This window comes from Mycetomoellerius zeteki, unplaced genomic scaffold, assembly GCF_001594055.1.
Source record: "Mycetomoellerius zeteki isolate Tzet28-1 unplaced genomic scaffold, Tzet1.0 scaffold167, whole genome shotgun sequence".
NCBI lineage: Eukaryota > Metazoa > Arthropoda > Insecta > Hymenoptera > Formicidae > Mycetomoellerius > Mycetomoellerius zeteki.
Window position 1 is genome coordinate 272,514 of NW_017256623.1, and position 20,083 is coordinate 292,596.

The 20,083-nt window shown below is 36.2% G+C and overlaps 1 protein-coding gene across 2 annotated transcripts in view; it reads right to left on the reverse strand.

Moving 5' to 3' along the window:
* Positions 1-541: 541 nt before the first annotated feature.
* The window catches only part of LOC108721334 (uncharacterized), a 139,097-nt gene continuing 119,555 nt past the window's right edge, over positions 542-20,083 (reverse strand). For both annotated transcript variants that reach the window (XM_018445837.1, XM_018445838.1), the window contains 3 exons: positions 1,532-4,708; positions 896-1,362; positions 542-679 (listed from right to left, as the gene is read on the reverse strand). In XM_018445837.1, coding sequence (XP_018301339.1) covers positions 941-1,362; positions 1,532-3,692 — 2,583 coding nt within the window. In that variant the 5' untranslated portion in view covers positions 3,693-4,708 and the 3' untranslated portion in view covers positions 542-679; positions 896-940. The remainder of the gene's footprint in view (positions 680-895; positions 1,363-1,531; positions 4,709-20,083) is intronic.

Below are 20,083 nucleotides of genomic sequence, written 5' to 3' on the forward strand. Positions count from 1 at the left end.
ATGTCGAATTTCCGTCATAATAGTAAAGTCAAAGAAGAACAAATACCAATTGAAAGGTGATCATTGAAATGCTTTTTAATGCATGTACGACTATGTAAAATAATGAATCTTATAAAAACTGCTGGGCAATATAACGTCGAAGTCTTTTATAACGTGGCATTGAATAAATAGCAGATGTGTTTGCTAAAATACATCGGAATTCCTTATGTGGCATTAGAACTAATTTAAAATCATTTGTTCCTCCAATACGTTCCACAGCCGTGTTCGGTACTAACAGTGAACATAAAACCGAGAGAGAAGCATTTTCCTATATACTTCAGTGAGACACATTATTTCTTTATTTTTTTTTTTCAATCACATGAATCTTAATAAGTACCAAGTGCCTAATATAAGATCAAGTTTCAATATACCCTGAACTACCCACATATAGGTAGAGGAACCCCAAACGAGTTCGCCGTATACTTTTACTTGCTTATCGAGGATCAAAATAAATATGTATAGATATCGTACGGCAGAGGCTTGGCTCAAAAAAAAACAGGAATGGCAATTAGGTTGTCTATACACAGGACATATCTTACATAGAGTACGAGATAAAATTAGTTTAGACCGAAGTTTGCGAGGGCGACGATTCTCGCGGGTGTCGATATATCCTATGTTTCATCGACGACGATCGTTACGTCTGCAACAAAAGAACACCAATTATATTACATTACTCATAAAGATGAATGATTTCAAATTTTATTATTTATATCTATCTCAAATTTTATTTATTATAAAAAATTCTTTGCTAATATTATGATATTAGCATCTCAACATTTATGCATTTTATTTATTTTTTTTAATATTTTGCATTAACATAATAAACAATTGAAATTTGATTTCTCGTTATGCTTACCGAATCAACAAGAATCACGTTCTAGTCATCGCGTTGGCACAGCCTTTATGTGTTGTTATAAAGTTGGTGGTGGGTTTGATGTTGACTCGGATGCGAGTGTTGCAGCGTGTGTTGGTGCTGATGGGGGTGTTGATGCTGTACTGTGGGATGCCTCGCATTATATCTAACACTACCGGCGAGCGAACTTCCCCTGCCGTGAGGGCCGACCATGCTCTGCGTATCGGACAGCTCATCCTCCTCTGCACCAAGACTCCGGAACCTAACGAAGCCATCCTCGGCGACTAGCATCGTCGAGCCGCTGGTTGGAGCTTGTTCGTGTAGGCCTTGTACAGGCGTATGCCTCCCGCGAGTCTCCGAGTTCCTTAGGGTTTGTATACCGTTTCCATGGCGACTTAAGGAATCCCGACCTTCGTGAGGAAAGTGGCCCATTGTACCTGACTTGCGGATGGAATGTCTCTCAAAGGTACCTGTGCAACAAATAATCATTAGTTATTGCAAATTAATTAACAGTTATATTAAACAGTCCGATAATTAATATATCAGTTTTTTTTTAGATTGATAATGAGAAGTAAATTTTAAACATTCAATTATAAATAGATTGTTAATGAGAAATATGAGATGTTACAATTTTTTTACCTGATATGTTCAAATGCTCGGGCAAAGTATTCAGTGGAAAACTATCGTCGTAGACTTGTTTTCCCGTTCTCATGGTATAATTTTGAATCGCTTGGTTGGTACTACATATGGCGGGGTAGAGTACGTCGTCCATGTTTTCCGTAGAGGTGGAACTGCCGCAGGGGAACAGAGCGAAGCCCGAGTGTGCCGAGTGTTGCTGCATCTGTTTCTCGCGCAACGGATATTGAGATAAGCTGGCAACCCAGGCTAGGAGACCACAAACGGATAGCTCTAGTAATCTGACGGAGAATTGCCAGCCCCACCAGAGCCATGGAAATTGTTGCGGACGTTCCTGAACGCCGAATACGCCGTAGAGTTGCACGAGGCCCATCAGGATGAACAACAGAGCGGTGGCAATAGTAGTGGTGATGGCAGTGCTGAGAGCCACTGTAGTAGGATCGGCGCCCATCATGTGATTTGCGCCGGCTGCCTTATTGCTGGCCATATGAATCTGCGAACGCACCACGCGGTACACGTACATGTAGCATAGACCTAGCGTGATGCAGACGATGATGTAAATGCACTGGCAGATGAGCGGCAGGATTCTCGCCTCGTCCTGATAGCCGAGCATGTGCGCGGACACGTGCAGGGATACGCACAGTATAATGTGCACCGTGGATGAAAATACGAGCGTAATAGGCGAGAGGATGTTGTTGTTAAGCGATGGTGCTTCCGAGCACCGGGCAAGGTACAACATCAGAGTAGCAAACGCCGTAGACAAGAGTGGTGCCGGCAGGTACATTAGCACTCTAGACAATGACTCCGGCAGCGAATGTCCGAGATTGTAAGCGTCGTAAAAGAGGTGAAAGCACCTCAGAGTGCAGATTGTAGTCAACAGTAGATGAACGGCTAGGAAGTACGATTGCGTGAGTAGATTCGTTGCTTCATTGAAACGCACGATCTTGTAGATCGAATACAAGGCCATGAGCGTAAACATAATCGCCGCGACATACACGTGTAGCGACCAGGCGATTCGCCACGTAGACTCAAGTGGATGCGTGTCGACGTGCGGTACCAAACGGTCATCATCGTCGTCGTCGTCGACGTTTGCTGGTCGCTTTGGCGTTGGCGCTGGCGGCTGCGCTTGCGGATACGGTAACCTCTCCGTATCCACTATTTCGATACTATCAGTGTCGTGTTCGTTTCTCAGGCCGTGATGATAGCCGTCGTCGTCCTGTCGGCCAGTGTTTGGTAGGTTGAAGATCGTCGGCTGCGTGACGGCAATCTTCGAAGGATCCACGGTACTGCCGGGCGCTTTTGGCGTCATGGTGCTCGGCAGCGACGTAGTTTTATCGGTCGTTGGGGCAGGAGGAATATTCGGCAGCAACGGACTTTTCGTAGCTAAAGGCTTTAACAGGATATCGGGAATATCCTGTTTTCTGCCGTTGCTGCCAGACAAGATCCTAGAAATACTGGGGTAATGAAGAGTCACGAACGAAGGATCGTTCGTGCCGTTCTTTCGATCGGCCTCACCAGATTCCGCCGGCCTCTGCTCTCTGCTGTCGGGCACATTTACCGGTTTGTTCCTCGTATGAGAATGATGCCTCTCTGGTACTTGAGAAGGACTCTGAGGTAGATCCGGCGGTCGGATGGGTATCCGCTCGTGCGCCGGCGTCAAGCTCGGTGGCGGTACCGGTCTCCTGTTATTGGTATGCACGTCCGAGTTGGTGCCTCGCAGCGTGGGTTTATCGGCGAATGGGTGCAGGTACTCCGGCGGTAGGGGTGGCGTGAAGAGTGCCCTGGAAGGCGGCGCGTACGACGGTAGATCTCGAAAGACGGGCGATGCTGTGGCTCGTGGCACCGCCGGATACTTAATAGCGGGTATCGACGGGCTAGCGGTGGTTGTACTGGTGATCGTACTGGTGGTTAATGGCGATGGTACCGTCGACAACGTTGTGCTAGCCGACACTTGAGCATCGTATGCCGGCACACTGCGCTTCGTGGTCGCGGAACTATGTGCCACCTTGTTGAAGATCGCCGCTAAGTTCTTTTCCAGAACAGTGTGATCCAGATTGAAGATCGGGCCATTAGGCTTACCATCGCTGCTCGCTGAGCAGACGGTCGAGCAGGATTGTATGGCCAGCAGAGCGGATAGAAGGAGCAGCCGCATTATCGGGGTCATGATGCTCGTATTGAAGATGATGATCGTGGACACTTAGATGCCCCGTCCGGGCATCGATTCATTCCATAACACAGTCAACGCCGCTTCGCGACGAAGACGATGTCGGGCAGGAAACTTTTGAATCCGTAAGGACACTTGTTGGAACGAGTCTTTGTCGATCCCGTATGTCGATCTATTATTCCGTATGTTCCTCCCTTTCTCTCGTTCCACGATTTCCGTTCGAAGATACTGATTTCCTCACACGGAATTCTGCCACACGTCACATTCCTGAGATTGGCTGTCTCTAGGTCCTCTTACCGTGTCATTCCTTTTCCTTGCGACATCCGGTACGGTTCTCTTCGACGTTGACGTAGCGTTATATTTTATAGCCTGTACACTTTCGCGATCGATCGTGGATACTGTCGATACACACGAAAGATTTCGATGAAATAGGATGGGGTTAATAGTGTCTTCTTTGTAACTATATTTGTATCTACATTTTTCAGTGTTCCGCATCAAATAGAATCTCCCTTGACACCGCGATGTGTCGAGCGATTAGGCGGCGTGTAAAAACAGAATTCAATTTCTTCCTCGCAGCATCCACCATCCTCGGGGTCCACTACCGTCTCGTCTCATGTGCTTTCATTATATACGGAATACGCGAGCCAATCGCCCCTGGATTATTTTGCCGTGTTAACTTTGTTACCGTTGTCCCACAGTTGACTCGATTTAAAATCTATCTACTTGCGCGACCGATACAGCGACGACACGGGCTTGTTAACTGAGTTTGATCCGATATCGCTGTTGCTGCTGCTGTTGCTGCTGCTCTTGCCGCTTTTGCTCCCAGAAGGCCATCCCAAATCCGCGAGAGCCCCGGCTGGAACGTGAATCGCCGGGGGAGCATTTAACGCGCCGAATTGGCCCGTATTCCTAGTCGCCGACGCGGCTTTGTAATTACTGTATCCATTTCTTTAATTGGGAGCTCGTTGCAATCATCCGTTTCTCCTTTACGATTCTTTCGTGAGAGTGCCGGGTACCTACAAAAAAATATCTGTCGTTAATTTAAAGAAGTAACTTAGAACACAATAACATTTTTAATATATACGAATTTAATTTAATAAATAGACTTCGTTTAAAAAAAATTTCAGAAATATTTTCATTTCTTAATTATACTGGATTTTACATACATTTTTTATGTATAATATTATACAAAGCAAAGTATTATATAAAAAAATTGAATTTGTTTAGGAAAATACAATTTCTAAATTAAAAGAATTAAAAAAACAAATGATTTTAGTTTTTCACGATTCATTTCAAATACATTAGAATTCTTATGTACTATTTTCAGAAACATGCAAAACTCAGTTTCATAAACAATTATTTATTTATTCTATTGAAATTTTGTTAACTAGTTTTATTTTTAAAATAAATTTTCAGTTTCTCAAATTCCTCGAATCTTAATATTTCTTTATTAATTCTATTTCTTCTTTATCGATTACTTTTGCATGCCAGAATTTAAAGTAAATATTCCAAAGCGTAACTGTTAAGAATTTCAATCGAATATCAATAACTTTGTTGCTCAATAATGTAAAACACTTAATATAGAATAAATTTGCAAAAAATCTTTAAATTATAGGAAAACTTACAATCTTTTATGTAAAATTAAATAATTGAAAATTTCTTGACTTTTTTGATAAAATTTAATGTTCTTAAAATGTTTATATAGTGGAGTTTTAAGTAAGAAAAAAACGTAAGAAAAAGAAAAAAGAGAGAGAGTAGATTTAGGTGTTTCGTTTGCGGCAAGTCGTAGGTAAATTTAAGCGGTTGTTTACATTCCCGATTTTGATAACATAACGCGTTTCATCATGCATCAATTAATCGTATAATATAAACGGATAAAAATAAATGTACATCACAATATCCGTTACACATCATTAATTTACGCGTTATTAATATTATTAGCCTGCAGAAATATGTAAACGAGCAAGTTCGCACTAGACATAATTGAGTTATTCATAAATACTACTATTTATCGTTACTAAGTTAATTAATTCCAGTATTGGCCGCTGCTGCCACCGGCTAATAATTCGCTCTTAGTAATCGATCGTAAAACGATCCGGGTGGCAAGGTATAAATTTCTGCGATATCTTAGACAACGAAGGAAGTCTTACAAAACGATCGCCCCGACTCTTCGCGATACAGCCAGGAAATTGATTCGACCAGGTAAGACGGACACATGGATGAGTCAGTCATGACGAAGGTAAAGGAGTGACCATTGATTTCTTTCCCCGGCTATCGTCCAATATCTCGTTCCGCGAAATGAAACTTAATAACGAGGACATCTCTTCCGACCGCGAGAGATTCGATTTTTCAATCATTCGCCGTTAGTAATAGACGTAGATAGACGCATGATGTACGATACATATATTTCATAACGAGATATTCTGAATATTCCGAATAGACAATACAATGCTAATCACTGAAACAAATCTAAACAGGTAGATGTAAACGTTGATTGGTTGAATTACCACGCCAGTAAACCGTAATGACTAATGATCAAGTGATTATCTCATAATAGTACAACATTATGAGATTCATCCGGAATGTCATTATAATAAAAAAAAGTGTTAACAGTAATGACATATTTTTATTGCGCTAACTTGACGAGAGATAAATTGAATAAAAATGTTGCATACAGTAAGTTGAATCGGCTAACAATATCTTTTAAATTTATTTTGTCATTTTATTTTTGTAACTAAACTAGTATATACCTTTTGTTTTGTGTTTGCACACGGAAAGAACGATTTTGCTGAAGTATCTGAAAACTTAGCTGGATATAAATCTGAAAATATATGCTGTAAAAAGTTTTGATTCTAGCAACCAATATGAGCGTTCTGCATAATTATTTTAATGGCCCGACAAAATTATTTTTAAATCTGTATCTAGCTAAATTTTTAGATGTTTCAGCAAAATCTTTCTTTCGCGTACTTAAAATAAAATAGGTATATATTTAGCGAAAGCAAGAAGAAAACTTCTAGTATAATTAGCGCAGCAATTAACAACTTATTAAAAAACAAACTTATTGTCTATTTTGTTTCGTAAACCAAGAGTGTTTCGTAGTAAAAATAGTAGCTTACATATGATTAAGAGTTATTATCGTATGTATGGTTGTTCAACGATGATATAATCCAATACTGAGATCAGAACGGTCACAGGAGACTGAATCCATATAGTCGATATTATGATTCATAGGCGATCAGAAATATCTCGTGACACTTTATAGATAGCAAAAAGTACATCTACGTCAAAATCAAGTATGATAAAATATAGATGTATGCTTTGAGTGTTAGATGAGGTGTCACGATGGAATGCGTATACTCTTTCCAGGCTGACAAAAACGGCTAGAGTAGATACATGTAGTTAATCTAGAAGCTATTTGTCTCTTTTTCAACGAATATTTTAAGGCCGGTCGTATCTTAAAATATTCGTTGCATGCTACCTTACGTGTAACCTGATTTTCAAATACTACCGCTATCAAGATTCTGTCGAGCAAAAGTGGATAACGTTTGACATCTATGGAAGAATGTAAAAATAAATCAATCACGTATCACAAAATCATAAATAACCTCATGATATTATTAGCAGTGTTACTTGCTTCACATATTTGAAAATATATCGTCGGAAATTTTGAATTCAGAACATTAATAAATTCAATCTTTTTATAGAAGTGTTTTGAAATGTCTACACGTATTTACACTTCTTGCAAATTACATTTTATTAAAATTCATATTTTTTAGTGAATAATTTCCTTAATTTTAATATAAAGATGTAATAATTATTAATGTATACGCTATAAATCTATTAAAAAACTCTAAAATTGAAGGATTATATAGTAAGAGATAAATTAAATTATCTCACTTCATGTAATAAAATACGATTTTTTTATATTTTACTCTATCATTTTACAATTTATTATTATTTATTGCAAACAATTTTTTCTGTTTGAAATTCAAAAAGACACCTGCTGATGCTTTGATACTTTTGTAAAGACGTAACCTATTCATAAATTCATAAAATAATTCGCAGATTGACGAAACGATGATAATTCTATAATATTTTCATGTAGTCACATGTTACACCAGTTTAGCATATAAATCTCGTATCGATATATACCACCCGGTCATTTCGATAATTACAAGCTTCGTGACATAGAATCGTTGAAATCGTTCGCGGTAAAAGGGCATTATGCTGATACATATTTGCGATCCGCATGTCACGATAATAGTCTGTGAATTAAGCATCAGATCGATTTTCCACCAAGTGGACGGCAAACGTTTTAATCAATAACGAGAGAGAGAGAAACTAAAGTCGATCTCATAAATTTATTGAAAAAGCTTTGTATTTTTAATGAGCAATTTACTGAAATGTTAAAATATCAAAACTGACAACGATCTATCAATAATTTTTTTTTTCAATGATATGTGATCAACACCGATCTGTCATTTTGCACTGCCAATAATCTAATGATAAGAATTCGCAGTCGAAAGAATATATGACGAACATTCTATAATACTGTTTCTCGATCTTTGCTTTAAACAATTCACTGTTACTATCCAGTTAACGATCTCACTGATTTTAACACTGCGCCTTCATTCCTAAACGCGCCGCGACTTATCATTAACAGCGTTTTCGCGGCTAGTTTATTTTATTCGGCAAACACGCGACGTTCGTTGGTTAGTTAATTGGTTGGTTGGTTTGCACATCTGTGTCCTTTCACCCTTTTACGTTTGTCCCCGATCCATCGAATCGCGTGATCGTATTCGCCGATGCTGCACCAATACACAAACCCTGCGGGCGATTTGCTCGATAGGAGTTGATTAAACCAAATCAATGCAGCTAATAATATCGTTTGTTAAGGCTCAAATGCATTTACGCGACCGAGCAGGTAATTTTTGTCATCGTGCTATCGACCTTGTTGAGCTTGTTACTATTCTATCGTTTTACGTGAATACAAATGTTCTGAACTGTGATACTTTCGATTACCATGATTTTCGTACTTTCTTTTGCATGTGGAATGAACGACAAAATAGGGATGAACAGTTTCCGTATTAATAGTTTCTACTAATTAATCTTCTATCTACAATTTTCTAGTAAAAATGTATATTATACATTTAACGTACTAATAATCTATAAAAGAGAGGAAACAAAAGAGTTTTTTCTAGTAAAAATGTATGTTATATTGTACATTTAGCATACTAATGATATATAAAAGAGAAGAAATAAAGAGTTTTTTTTTAACAAAGTACAACTTTCAAATGTATTTAAGTAGCAAAATGGTACTGTTTACTCGAATTTAGGAGATTCTGCCTTTTCTAAGTCCTACGAATGATGGATCGCAGACAAGGAAACAGGTAAATGTTGATACAAGTTGTTAGTTTACATAGTAAGTTCACATAACTTCATGTTTCCTCGGCTTAGTCTAATTAATTATACGAATCTCGGGATTGGCATGTTAAGGGGCCGCGTACGTTCACATGCTTCCGTATGATATAATATCTAGGTAAATCTACCTAGCTATTCGTGACTAACTACCGTCAGTGAATGGTGGCACAAAGGGGTGGATAGGGTGTGGAACCATAACCAAATGAGACGCACGAAGACCTAACGGAAGTGTTTACATTTGTGATTGGCGAGCATTGACTATTTATGTAATTTTAAAATTTTTGATGCACCTACCGCGTTTCTCTTAAATTTCTTAAATACCCAAAAGTCACAATTCCGTGTTGATGCACTTTTCTATTTAATATCATATGTTCTTTCAAATTCCATTTACTTTTTGTGACTCTCTTAAGAAAATGTGTTTTTAATTAGAATTTAAAATACAGGTATCTCTCTACTTACAACTATTTCCACTTACGGATTTTCAGACTTACGACTGGTATGCGCCAAGAATTAAAAAGAGATAAAGAGTAAGTTGAACCGAGATTAAAGTTAATTTACATTGGTAGAAACGAGCATTAACTTACTTTTTCACATAACTTTGTAATTAATTATGTTCACATAATGGCCAGTAATACGAACATTACTAAAGAAGAAAAATAAACAATAAATTTAAAGTCTTTGAAACCGAAATCCTTTGAGAGCAGAAGAAATTTAAATTCTTACGATTAAAGTCTCGGAACGTAATTCCGTCATAAGTAGAGGAATATTCGTAATTTTATATTTGCAATTGCATTTAATACTATGTTTATCTGTTCTATAAAAAATAGTATACATTTTTTTAGATTGAATATAATGCTTAGTAAACAATCCAAAATTATAGTTTTTTATATACTACAATAAATTCTATTTCTATCACTTTCTTTAATTATTGTATACGCAGTTTATAACATTTACGAAATAAATTACTTAGTTATAGATTTTATTTTTTAATTTTGGCTATTTTCTACAATTTTGTTGAATAAAATCGATTAAAGCCTGCATAATGTATTGTAGAGTAGTCCGTAAAAATATTTTCCGATTCGTGATATATCATCACCAGAGATCACAGTGTTTCAGGGGACAGAATTGTTGGGGAGGGAAATATTTGTTCAACGCATATTAATTTCGACTAAACGATTTCAAAATATGTTTCCCGTAGCCATCGACAGGAACTTCGCCCATAACAACAATATACGAGTATTATACAATGAATATCAGTAATAGATATTATATGCTTTTGTTAAAGCATTTTTGGCAAATCGAAAACAAATTTTCAAATCAAATAAACTCAAATTTCTATTTATAAAATCATAAAAATCTCGGTTTATTGCGATACCCTTGAAAATATATTGATTAAGGTCCAGTTCTATCAACAATGTAAGATTAACTTTAATTTCGGTTTAAGTTTGTCTTTTTCTCTAATTCTTAGAATTAAAATAAGATAAAGAACAAATTGAACCGAGATTAAAATTAATTTTACACTGGTAGAAACAACAAGCCTGTATCTTTCTGTGCTTGACAGGAATATGTAGCCATTAAATTTTCGTGTGAAGAATATCAATATGATATTAATCATGATTCTAAGAATACAATTCTAAGTATAATTATAATTTTATTTTATCTTATTTCATAAAATTTTTACATCGAAATTCGATCAATGGTTTAATGAAAGGGATAATGTAAAACTGTTGAAAAAATCGGAAGTCCAATGTAATATAATCCGGTCGTTACGAGGATATTGGTAGCGCTAAATGAAATGTGATCATGTTCGATCTGTTTTCAATTCCCAATAGTCCTGAGTCGAATTCATTATCAACTATTCCTGTGCAGGCGACCAAACAAAGAGAAATTACAGGTTATCTGCTTCCCGTTATGTACTGTTATACACTCTAAATCCGTAGCAATGAAAATACTGCTAACAAAAGTGAATAGTAGTCATTGCTTTAAGTGTGGATTTTCACTGCTTTGAAGTTAATCTGTTTACTCGTACATAAAGGAGTGGACTATTTCATTCGATTAATCGAAGTGGTTTAAGCATTAGTTGATAATGCATTACAAGATGCATTGAATGTTACTGCAAGGAGTAAATTTAGCAATATAGCACCGCTATGTCGTTTGTCGCATGTTTATCGTCATGGTCGTTACGGGCGAGAGACGCATCTTGAGACACATATGACATAAGAGACAGATTAATTTATTTTGCAAAAAATTATATACGTATATATCATTATATCATTAAACCATTATTTTACCATTAAATGGATTAAATTTATGACGTATATAATTTTTTCAATTTTAATTAAAAATAAGGTTAATAGGTTAATAGATTGATAGCATGCTCTGTTCAAAATCTGTCCCCGCAGGCTTTGCTATCTGGATTTGGAATGACATTATTCTGTCATTATTTTAACCTCCAAATTCTTTTTGGAATAAATTTTTCACTCTAATTATCGAATGGATTTTCCATTCCCGTCTTGCAGTAAAATTCATTAGCAGTAACATTGGTGCAATTGCCACCTGTATTGAAATTTCAATTTTATGCAGTGAAATTTCATTGCAACAGATTTAGAGTGTAAAACTGTAATAAATATATGAATAATTCTAAAATAAAATTGTTGTTATATATATATATATATATTGAAATTTAGATTTTATCATCTTTTTTTATTAGAGATTTCTCCTTGCTGTATTAATGATATTTGTATCAATATATATATATATAATATTTATGAATGAGTTCGTTATATTAGATATAAAAAATTATACGTGTCGCAAAAGGAAAATTTTTCCTAAAAAGATTAAATAGATATAAAAATGTACGAGATATCATCCATCAAATTTTACCTCAAATATTTTTACAAATATTTCAATTACCATTTTGGGAGAAAAAATATATTGCAGATAAAATATTTACAAATTGAAATGGATTGAAAAATAGACTACAATCTCTACACCGAATATCTCGTTGTGCAATTCGTTTGTATCCTATATCTTTCTCGGTGAAAAGCTTGACACTTGTTTCTCGATTCGATTATCTCGTCCAGATAACTGCTGCATACTCTCTAATGGTTAGTGATTGCGTATCGCACGCGCGTGTATAATTCGAGTGTGTCACGAAGTTACATCGCAACCGTCCGCGAAGTCACGCAAGGAATTCAGCCGCGCGATGCTCTTTCGCGATGGTAATGGTACTGGATTACTTGTTCACTTTCACGCGAGATTATCCTCTTATATGAGCGCGAGTCCTCCGGGTTCTATTAACATACCACGAAGTCGATTGAACAGCGCTCGAACCTACAGGTATCAAGTTTTCCAATTTCCGTCAAGTACCTTTCTCGCGTTGAAGGAAAAAATCGTTCGGATGGGCGCGCAATATTGCAGTACTTCGGTCCTTTAATCCTCGATATCAAAAGGAAAGCACGAACAACTGTCAAACGCGTCAAAGCTTATAGTTACGGGTTAAAAAATGTGTTCTTTTCATTACCGTCTATGTTCTTATCATAATGTAAAATTTTTTCTTTAATAATTTAACGATTCAGCTTGATTAGAGAAGGCGATATTTTATATCGCGTTTGAATTAAGTTCTCTCTTAACCCTAGAAGTGCACGCTTCCCGATACGATCATTGAGTACAGCCTCGAGTCGCATGACGTGTAGTTATCCCTCATTAGCCCCCTTATTTCTTCCTCTATGGAAAGAGGACGGTAATCTATTCGCTGAAGTCTTATAAGGAAAGGTTCGCAATCGATTTTGATTTTGACGAGCTTCGCATATGAAGTTGAATAATAAAGGACATGTAACTTTGTAATTAAAAAAATGAGGGGATAGGAAATATAAATTTGATAGATTTAAAATATTAAGCTTGTACGATATCATCAAATTATACATAAATGCCTGAGATTGTTGATGCCTGAAAAAGTTGAGATTTAGAAAAATTAATCTTGTTTTGCAATCAAAATAACAAAATTAACAACGTAATTAATAATGCAACATTAACAGGACATATATATATCATTTAAAAATTTTTTTAAAACAAAAATATAAAAATAAATAAAATTATTTTAATTAATATAATAAACAATGACTAAAGATCCTGTTAAATCCATAGATAGATTTCTTTTTTGTAATTAATAGATATTATAATTCTTCAATACACTAAGATGAGATTATACTTATCGATCATCCACGCAGGAATCGTTTAATCTAAGGTTTGAACGATATCACGATCGTAAATTTAAGTTGACTTAAGATAAAATGTGAACTACATAACTGGGTCGAGTTCCAACGTATTTGATAAGTAACCCAAACCCGTGCACCGTATTAATTATTAAAAGCACTAAGGCGGGACTATCTGCCTTTATGCTGGCGTCTCGCGGGGAGCATTACTGGAGAAGGTGAGGAAAACCCCTGGGACTCGACGATGAAGTGGCCCGCAGGTGAAACCTCTCCCAATTCCGTTAATTATTAAACACGCTGTCCCACTATTTTCTACCTTCAAAAACTTACAGTCGACAACATGCGTCCTATTATAACGTTAAATTAATCCTCGAAATTAAAGCAATGTTAAATAACGTCAACAAAATTAGAATTTCGTTAAATCTTGACGAGTTTATTTAAAGTTAGAATAATAGAAACATAGAAATACATAGAATAATAGAAATGGACGGTTTATTTCTAAGGACTAAAAGTGTACAAATAAATTACACTCTTGCTCTATTTTTAATGCCTGACATATAATTTAAAGATCAAAGCTCTAATTGTAAGTGAAATATTTTAGGATTACTGTGTGTATTTCTTTCAACAGGTTCCTCTTTTTAACAAAAATATTTTTGATTCAGAGTAACCTTTTAGTAATTAATAGTTATATTGAGTTTTTTCAAATCAGTGTCCATCAGAAAAACATTAATTGATAAATATAATTTTTATGCTCGTTTAATGTCGCACAGTTTACTTCTCTGTATATCTGAAATTCCAATTAATTTCTTATTAATTAAAAATCTATTCAGATGGAGAAACATCTCGATATTGAAAGTACTCATTTATATTGAAAGTTATTCATTTTAATTTAACATCCCTGCTTTGTATACTCTGCACTCTGTATACAGAACGTATACCGAGCAAATAAACGGTATTATGGTGCGCGTGACTGAAAAATATTCCCTAATTAAACTCGTCTCAATGCAAATTAGTGTGCACAGAAAATATTTATTAAAGTAATTAGTCATGCGGGGCAGTCTATATTTACGGTAGTCTCATGGCTCGCATTACAGTGCAGCGGCAAAGGTTTTGCCGATGACGATAATATAGTTGGTACGTGACAATTTTAGAACTTTGCATTAGTCATGTTCGCGCGTAGTGTATAATTCTAATAAAATCGAAATTATTCTGCCTGATTGTATAGAAATATGTTGCGTTTTTTCTGCGTTTCGAATCTCTTTTCATTTATACAGATCAAATAAAATGTAGGATACATTATTTGATACTCCGAGACGTCCTAGTTTCGGAGTATATAAAAAATTCGAAACCATGTAATAACCATGTAATAATTGAGAAATTAATTTCTTCTTTTAGCAAAGTATACGCATATTTATATGTATCATAAAATATTTCTTTCTTTCGAAGTATATTTGAATAATTACAACATCGTGACACGTACTGATATGAAAAACTACTGCTAAAACAATCGTCTTTCATTATTAAATGTCGTTAAAGTGAATTTTGTATGAGTCCCATTAAACTTCTTGCTATACTAAGCACTACGGATCGCGTGTAGTAATTTTATATCCTTCTATCTAATACCTAGGTGTGTGTATGTGTGTGTGTGTGTGTGTGTGTGTGTGTGGAGTCTTCGCAGACTCCGGCTAAAACAACAATTTTCACGTTTATAAAAGCAGCTCGGTTAATGGACGATTACGTTTATAAGCCGTTATTATTTTATCCTGCAATAAGTTCGACTATTCAACGATTTGAATTGCAGTAATTATAATGCATACTCACTATCTCTCTCAAGTGTTTTTCTTTTCACTTGCTTTTCTGCATTCAAGAATTATCGATAATGACGCCTCTATTATTCAGATTATAAAAACGTCAGGGAAAATAGTTGTTAATTGTCATTAATGATCGTAGACAACTTTTATTTGGATCTTCTCTTCTTTATTGAAGAAATACATTTCGTTTTGTAATATATGCAAATTTTAAGAATTTACAACATTTGTGTGACGATAATAGAAAAGATATTGACGATATTTATACAAATTATCTATATATTATCACTTTTAATGACAGAGGTAGACTATAAATGTCAGAATATCATTGATTGTGACTAATAACTTATCAAGAACTGCTTGTCCCACCGACTTATTATGTTGCAAAGTGGAACGCCTGTTAAAACACTTGTGTGCAGAAAACTAATTGTACGAGAAATTTATGAGCAATTATAATAGAGATGTTCCAATATTCAAAAGATCAATTTTCCCAAACGACAACAACGATTTTAAACTAATCTATTTTGCAAAAAATTTATTTTTCTAACTAAAAGGGATTATTTTAAACTAATTTCTTTATAAAGAATTACTTCTTTTTTTAACAAAGATGATTACGAAGCAATTTTTAGCAAAATAATCGATTTTTAACGAATTGATTCAGAGATCGCAAATCTCTAGCATTTAGTGAACAGAAATCCGCCTGAATAGGATCGTTCGTTAAATAAACTTCAAATTAACGATACGGTTTATCTGAAAATGATATACATTGTTTTCGAAAGCTATCATTGTCGAGTATCTCTACAAACTTTGTCTATTTCTCATTGAAAACGTCAAGAAATATAAACAGTCTGTATCATTTTAAGATCGCCTTGGAAAGTTGTACATTGTGGCGTTACTTTATGTACAACAACCTCTTTTCTTTCTCTGGACAAATTCATAATGCACATCGTTTTACAATAACGCAGAGATTTGTGCTAAAACTTGCTAGAAAAACTTACGTTCTTTTAATAACAACGCTGTACAGTGTATTTCAATTTCAGCCATCAAAACAAACGAATATTTCATTTTAAATACGGGAAATGTAAAAAAAGATATGCAATTAAAAGGAAGCGCAGATTTGCGAGAACCGCAGGACCCGCGGCAAAGTTTAGCTACGTAAATAATTAATAACAGCCAGGTATCTTTTTTTTTTTTACGTTCGCGTTGCACGTGTCTGTCCGGATAAATCGATCCCCAGCTTCGAAACTTTAGCGTAATTTTTTCGCAAATCGCGATTTCGTCTTCACAGTACGCCGCACGGCGTTCGAACCGGAAGGGGGCCGTGATTTTAAAAAGCAGAATTGAGAGGGAACATCATCCAGATAATGCGTACACAGTATAAAATTTAATTACCCGACGCGGTTTTATGGAGCCGGCCCGCCATTACTGCACGCAACTTGATGGTACCTTCGTGTCGGTTTCGGTAATGAGACATGGTCAAGAGAGAAAGGACCAAAGAAAGAGGCAAAGGAATCAGGAATATCGCTCCGGTGGGATTATAACAAAGTTAAAATATATAAACGCGCTGCGCGTAACTTTAACGACGATTATCGAACAATGTTTTACATGTACGACGGCAGGAATGTCGTAATCGACGTTATCCTTCGTAAAAAAAAGCCGCTTTCGGATTGGCCGAAACGTCATTAAGGCTTCTGTAAACACAGGAAATGGTTTCTTTAATACCCAAAACGACCGACGACTAATTATTCAACATATTTATGCCTGTATAAAAAAATTGTTTGAGGAAGAGAAGTAGCTATCCGCACCACAGCTGGACGTTTCGACGGCTTATAATACGTTCGCCTTTTTAAATGAGGATCCCTTCTACCGCTAACAAGATCGTAACGCACCGATATGGATGATCGGCTGAAATTCCTACCTCTCTCCGAGATGCCGATAGGACGGATGGAAAGCCGAAGGACGAAGGACGGAAAGATCACGCCGGGAATACCTGCTCGACGTTCTCTCGTACCAAGGATTTAAGAAACCGAAGTGCTATCTGCGAAAGCTCGATCGAACGCGCAATAAAAAGCGCAATAAAAGCACTTCGCGACGAATTCGGTCGACGGTTTCTCTCGACCGATCGCGTTTCCACTCGCACGGCTCCTTCATAGGACGTCCCTGGGTTCTCTCCACATTCCCTTTTGCCTACTCCTTCGATCAATTTGAAGTGAACTTTCTCTTGACAAAACTCGGAGAGCAGGAATACCTTTTGCGTTATTAGCAATTGAAATTTTACGAATTTTATGTGACTTGTATTTTTAAAAGCGTAACAAATATTATCGTGTGCGGAGTTAAGTAATTTCCCAGACGTAGTATAATATTAATATAATTAATATAATTTATCTCACATAAATATCGCAAAATCAAATAATATACGCAAATATGTAAACATTAAAAAAAAAAAGAGCAGAGAGAGAGTAAAAATGTAACCGAAGACACTTATCTCCAAAATTATTTCAATAATTCGCAAATAGACTCGAATATATATTGAATTCCTGTGAGAACTGCAATTTTAAAGCATCAAATGGCAGAGAGCAAATAATGGGCATTGCTGATGGGCTTTCACTATGAGTATTCCCATATTTGCTTAAGTTTTCAACTTCAGCCGAATCGAATTTTATTAGAGCACCGTTCGCGCTCGTATCGCGATTACATATGATTCTTTCATGGTCGCTTTTTATCCGCGTATAAAGTATTATATCCATATTTTCTATAGCAATTCAATCCTCATGAAATTACAGAATCGTTTTTGTCCCATTAGCGAATTAATTTAATGTAATTTAACTCATTTTTTAATATAAGATACATATACAAGGTACATTTAATATTAAAAGCCAGGAAAAATCGCGACTTCAACGGTTAGTATTCTATTAAATTTATAGAAAAAAGTTATCTTGAATTTACTAAAGAGTCTGTTATTATCAGTCACCGTCGTTGTATAAAATTAATGGCGGGACGATGTCGTATATATGTTACGGTAACGCAAATTCACTAGTGGAAGTATCGCGTTACAAAAGATACTCGCGTTACACCTGCTTAAGTACCTAAGCAACGCTCCTTAAATTATGCAAATATACATCACGGCAAAACGTCGGCGGTAAATTTTATCCGCTACGTTCGCGTTTGTGCGACTAGCCCGAAATACGAAGCTAATGCTAATGCGCCCGAGAGAAATTTGTTAATTTAGTATTTCGTTTCATCGTATTATTTTAAATTGTTTTGTGTTAGTAACGTGTATAATGTACAATTATATAATAAAATTAAAAAAGCAAAAATCTACTTTGATATTCGCCGTTAATGACAATCATCGTTAGCTGTAATACGATTAAGCGCTTATTGAAATGATTTTAAAATAACTTCGATCACCTGATTATAAATTTAATTTATAATTCTTTTGAGCACGGGGCTTTTGCATTATCCCTCTTTACTTTACGAAATTATGAGAGAGGAAGGGAAACCATACCATAGGAAACCACGAACATTCTATATAGATTGTGCGTTGTTAACATAGATTATCCGTCAAAAGATGGTTCCCGTAGCTTACACGAAGACTATGCAAGCTATATCGCGTGTAAATTCTATTATCGAATAAATAAATGTGAAATTACGATCAAATAAATAGCAATAGATCTTAATTCAGTTAAGAGAAAAAACAAGATTAGGATTATTATTATGGAAAATTGTATGTAATTCCTTTTTGTAAGAAAAAGAAGACACGAAACATGCGAAAGAAAGTTGAACGTAGAATCAGCATTTGCCAAATTCTTCCGTATAAATATTCCTTTTGCGGCAGCAACATTTACCAAGCCTAGAAAATTGGTACAATATGGAAACCACGTGACTTGTGACAGCTTTTATGAGATACCATGTACACAAATAATATAAGCTACGGTACACACAGGCAAACGTACACTCATGCGAAAAAAGAAGACAGAAGGGAAAAGGAGAGAAAAAGAGAAAATGCGTCGCGCATCTACATAAATTCTTTACTACTACGTGCATCGCATATTTCCGATATTCTTGCGCAGCGTATTGTAACCTCTCAGAACTTTAAAGAAACATTTTCTACTATGATCCGTATAAAGCTATCTCGCCTATCTGATAAACTGTTGCTCATAACAAAACGATGCTCGCTACAGATAACATTATGAATAACGGTAGTAAAAAAAAAATTTTTTGTTGCAAACTCTCTTATCATCTAAAATCTGACATCTCGCTTTTTCCATCATATTTTGCAAGCCACGCCAACGTGCAGAGGGTTTTAATATTGTTCCATACACCTGATGCTCTGAATCTCGCAATGAGAGAGTCCCTCCAATTCTAATTCTGCGTATTTATATTAATACCTCTCGCAAGTTTCGTTATTCAAGAATTGGAGTCTTGCGGAGAGTCATATGTGTGCAATGACCGAGTCTTTTCGCGAGTCGAATCGCGACGGACATCGTCGCTCGCGAAAGGAAGACGATCCACGAGCCGACTCGAGATTTCTTCCGGGCTGTCGATACGGCGATTCGCTTCGCGCTCTTCTCACAATGCAAGTGACGTGTGCCGCGTTTGCTTTAGTTCCGGGATGCATACGCGAGAAAGAGAGAGAGAGGAGAGAGGGAGGGGGAGAGAAGAGCGATAGATAGATAGAGAAAATGTGCATGTGTGTGCGCGTTGTGTGTGTGCAACAAGGTTTTATTAACCCTCTCGCGTATATCGCTCGCGTATGTATATGGGAACATGGGTGCATCGGCTACGAGTTCCTCTCTCCCTCTCTCTATCTCTCTTTCTTTCCTCCTCTCTGCTCGATGTACAAGCGTATAAAGCACGCGGTGCGCGTTCTGTGTACTTGCAATCGATCGTTGGCACGTTGCCACCAGCCATAGCGCGTTTCTTCCTCTCTTCTTCCTTATCACCCCTA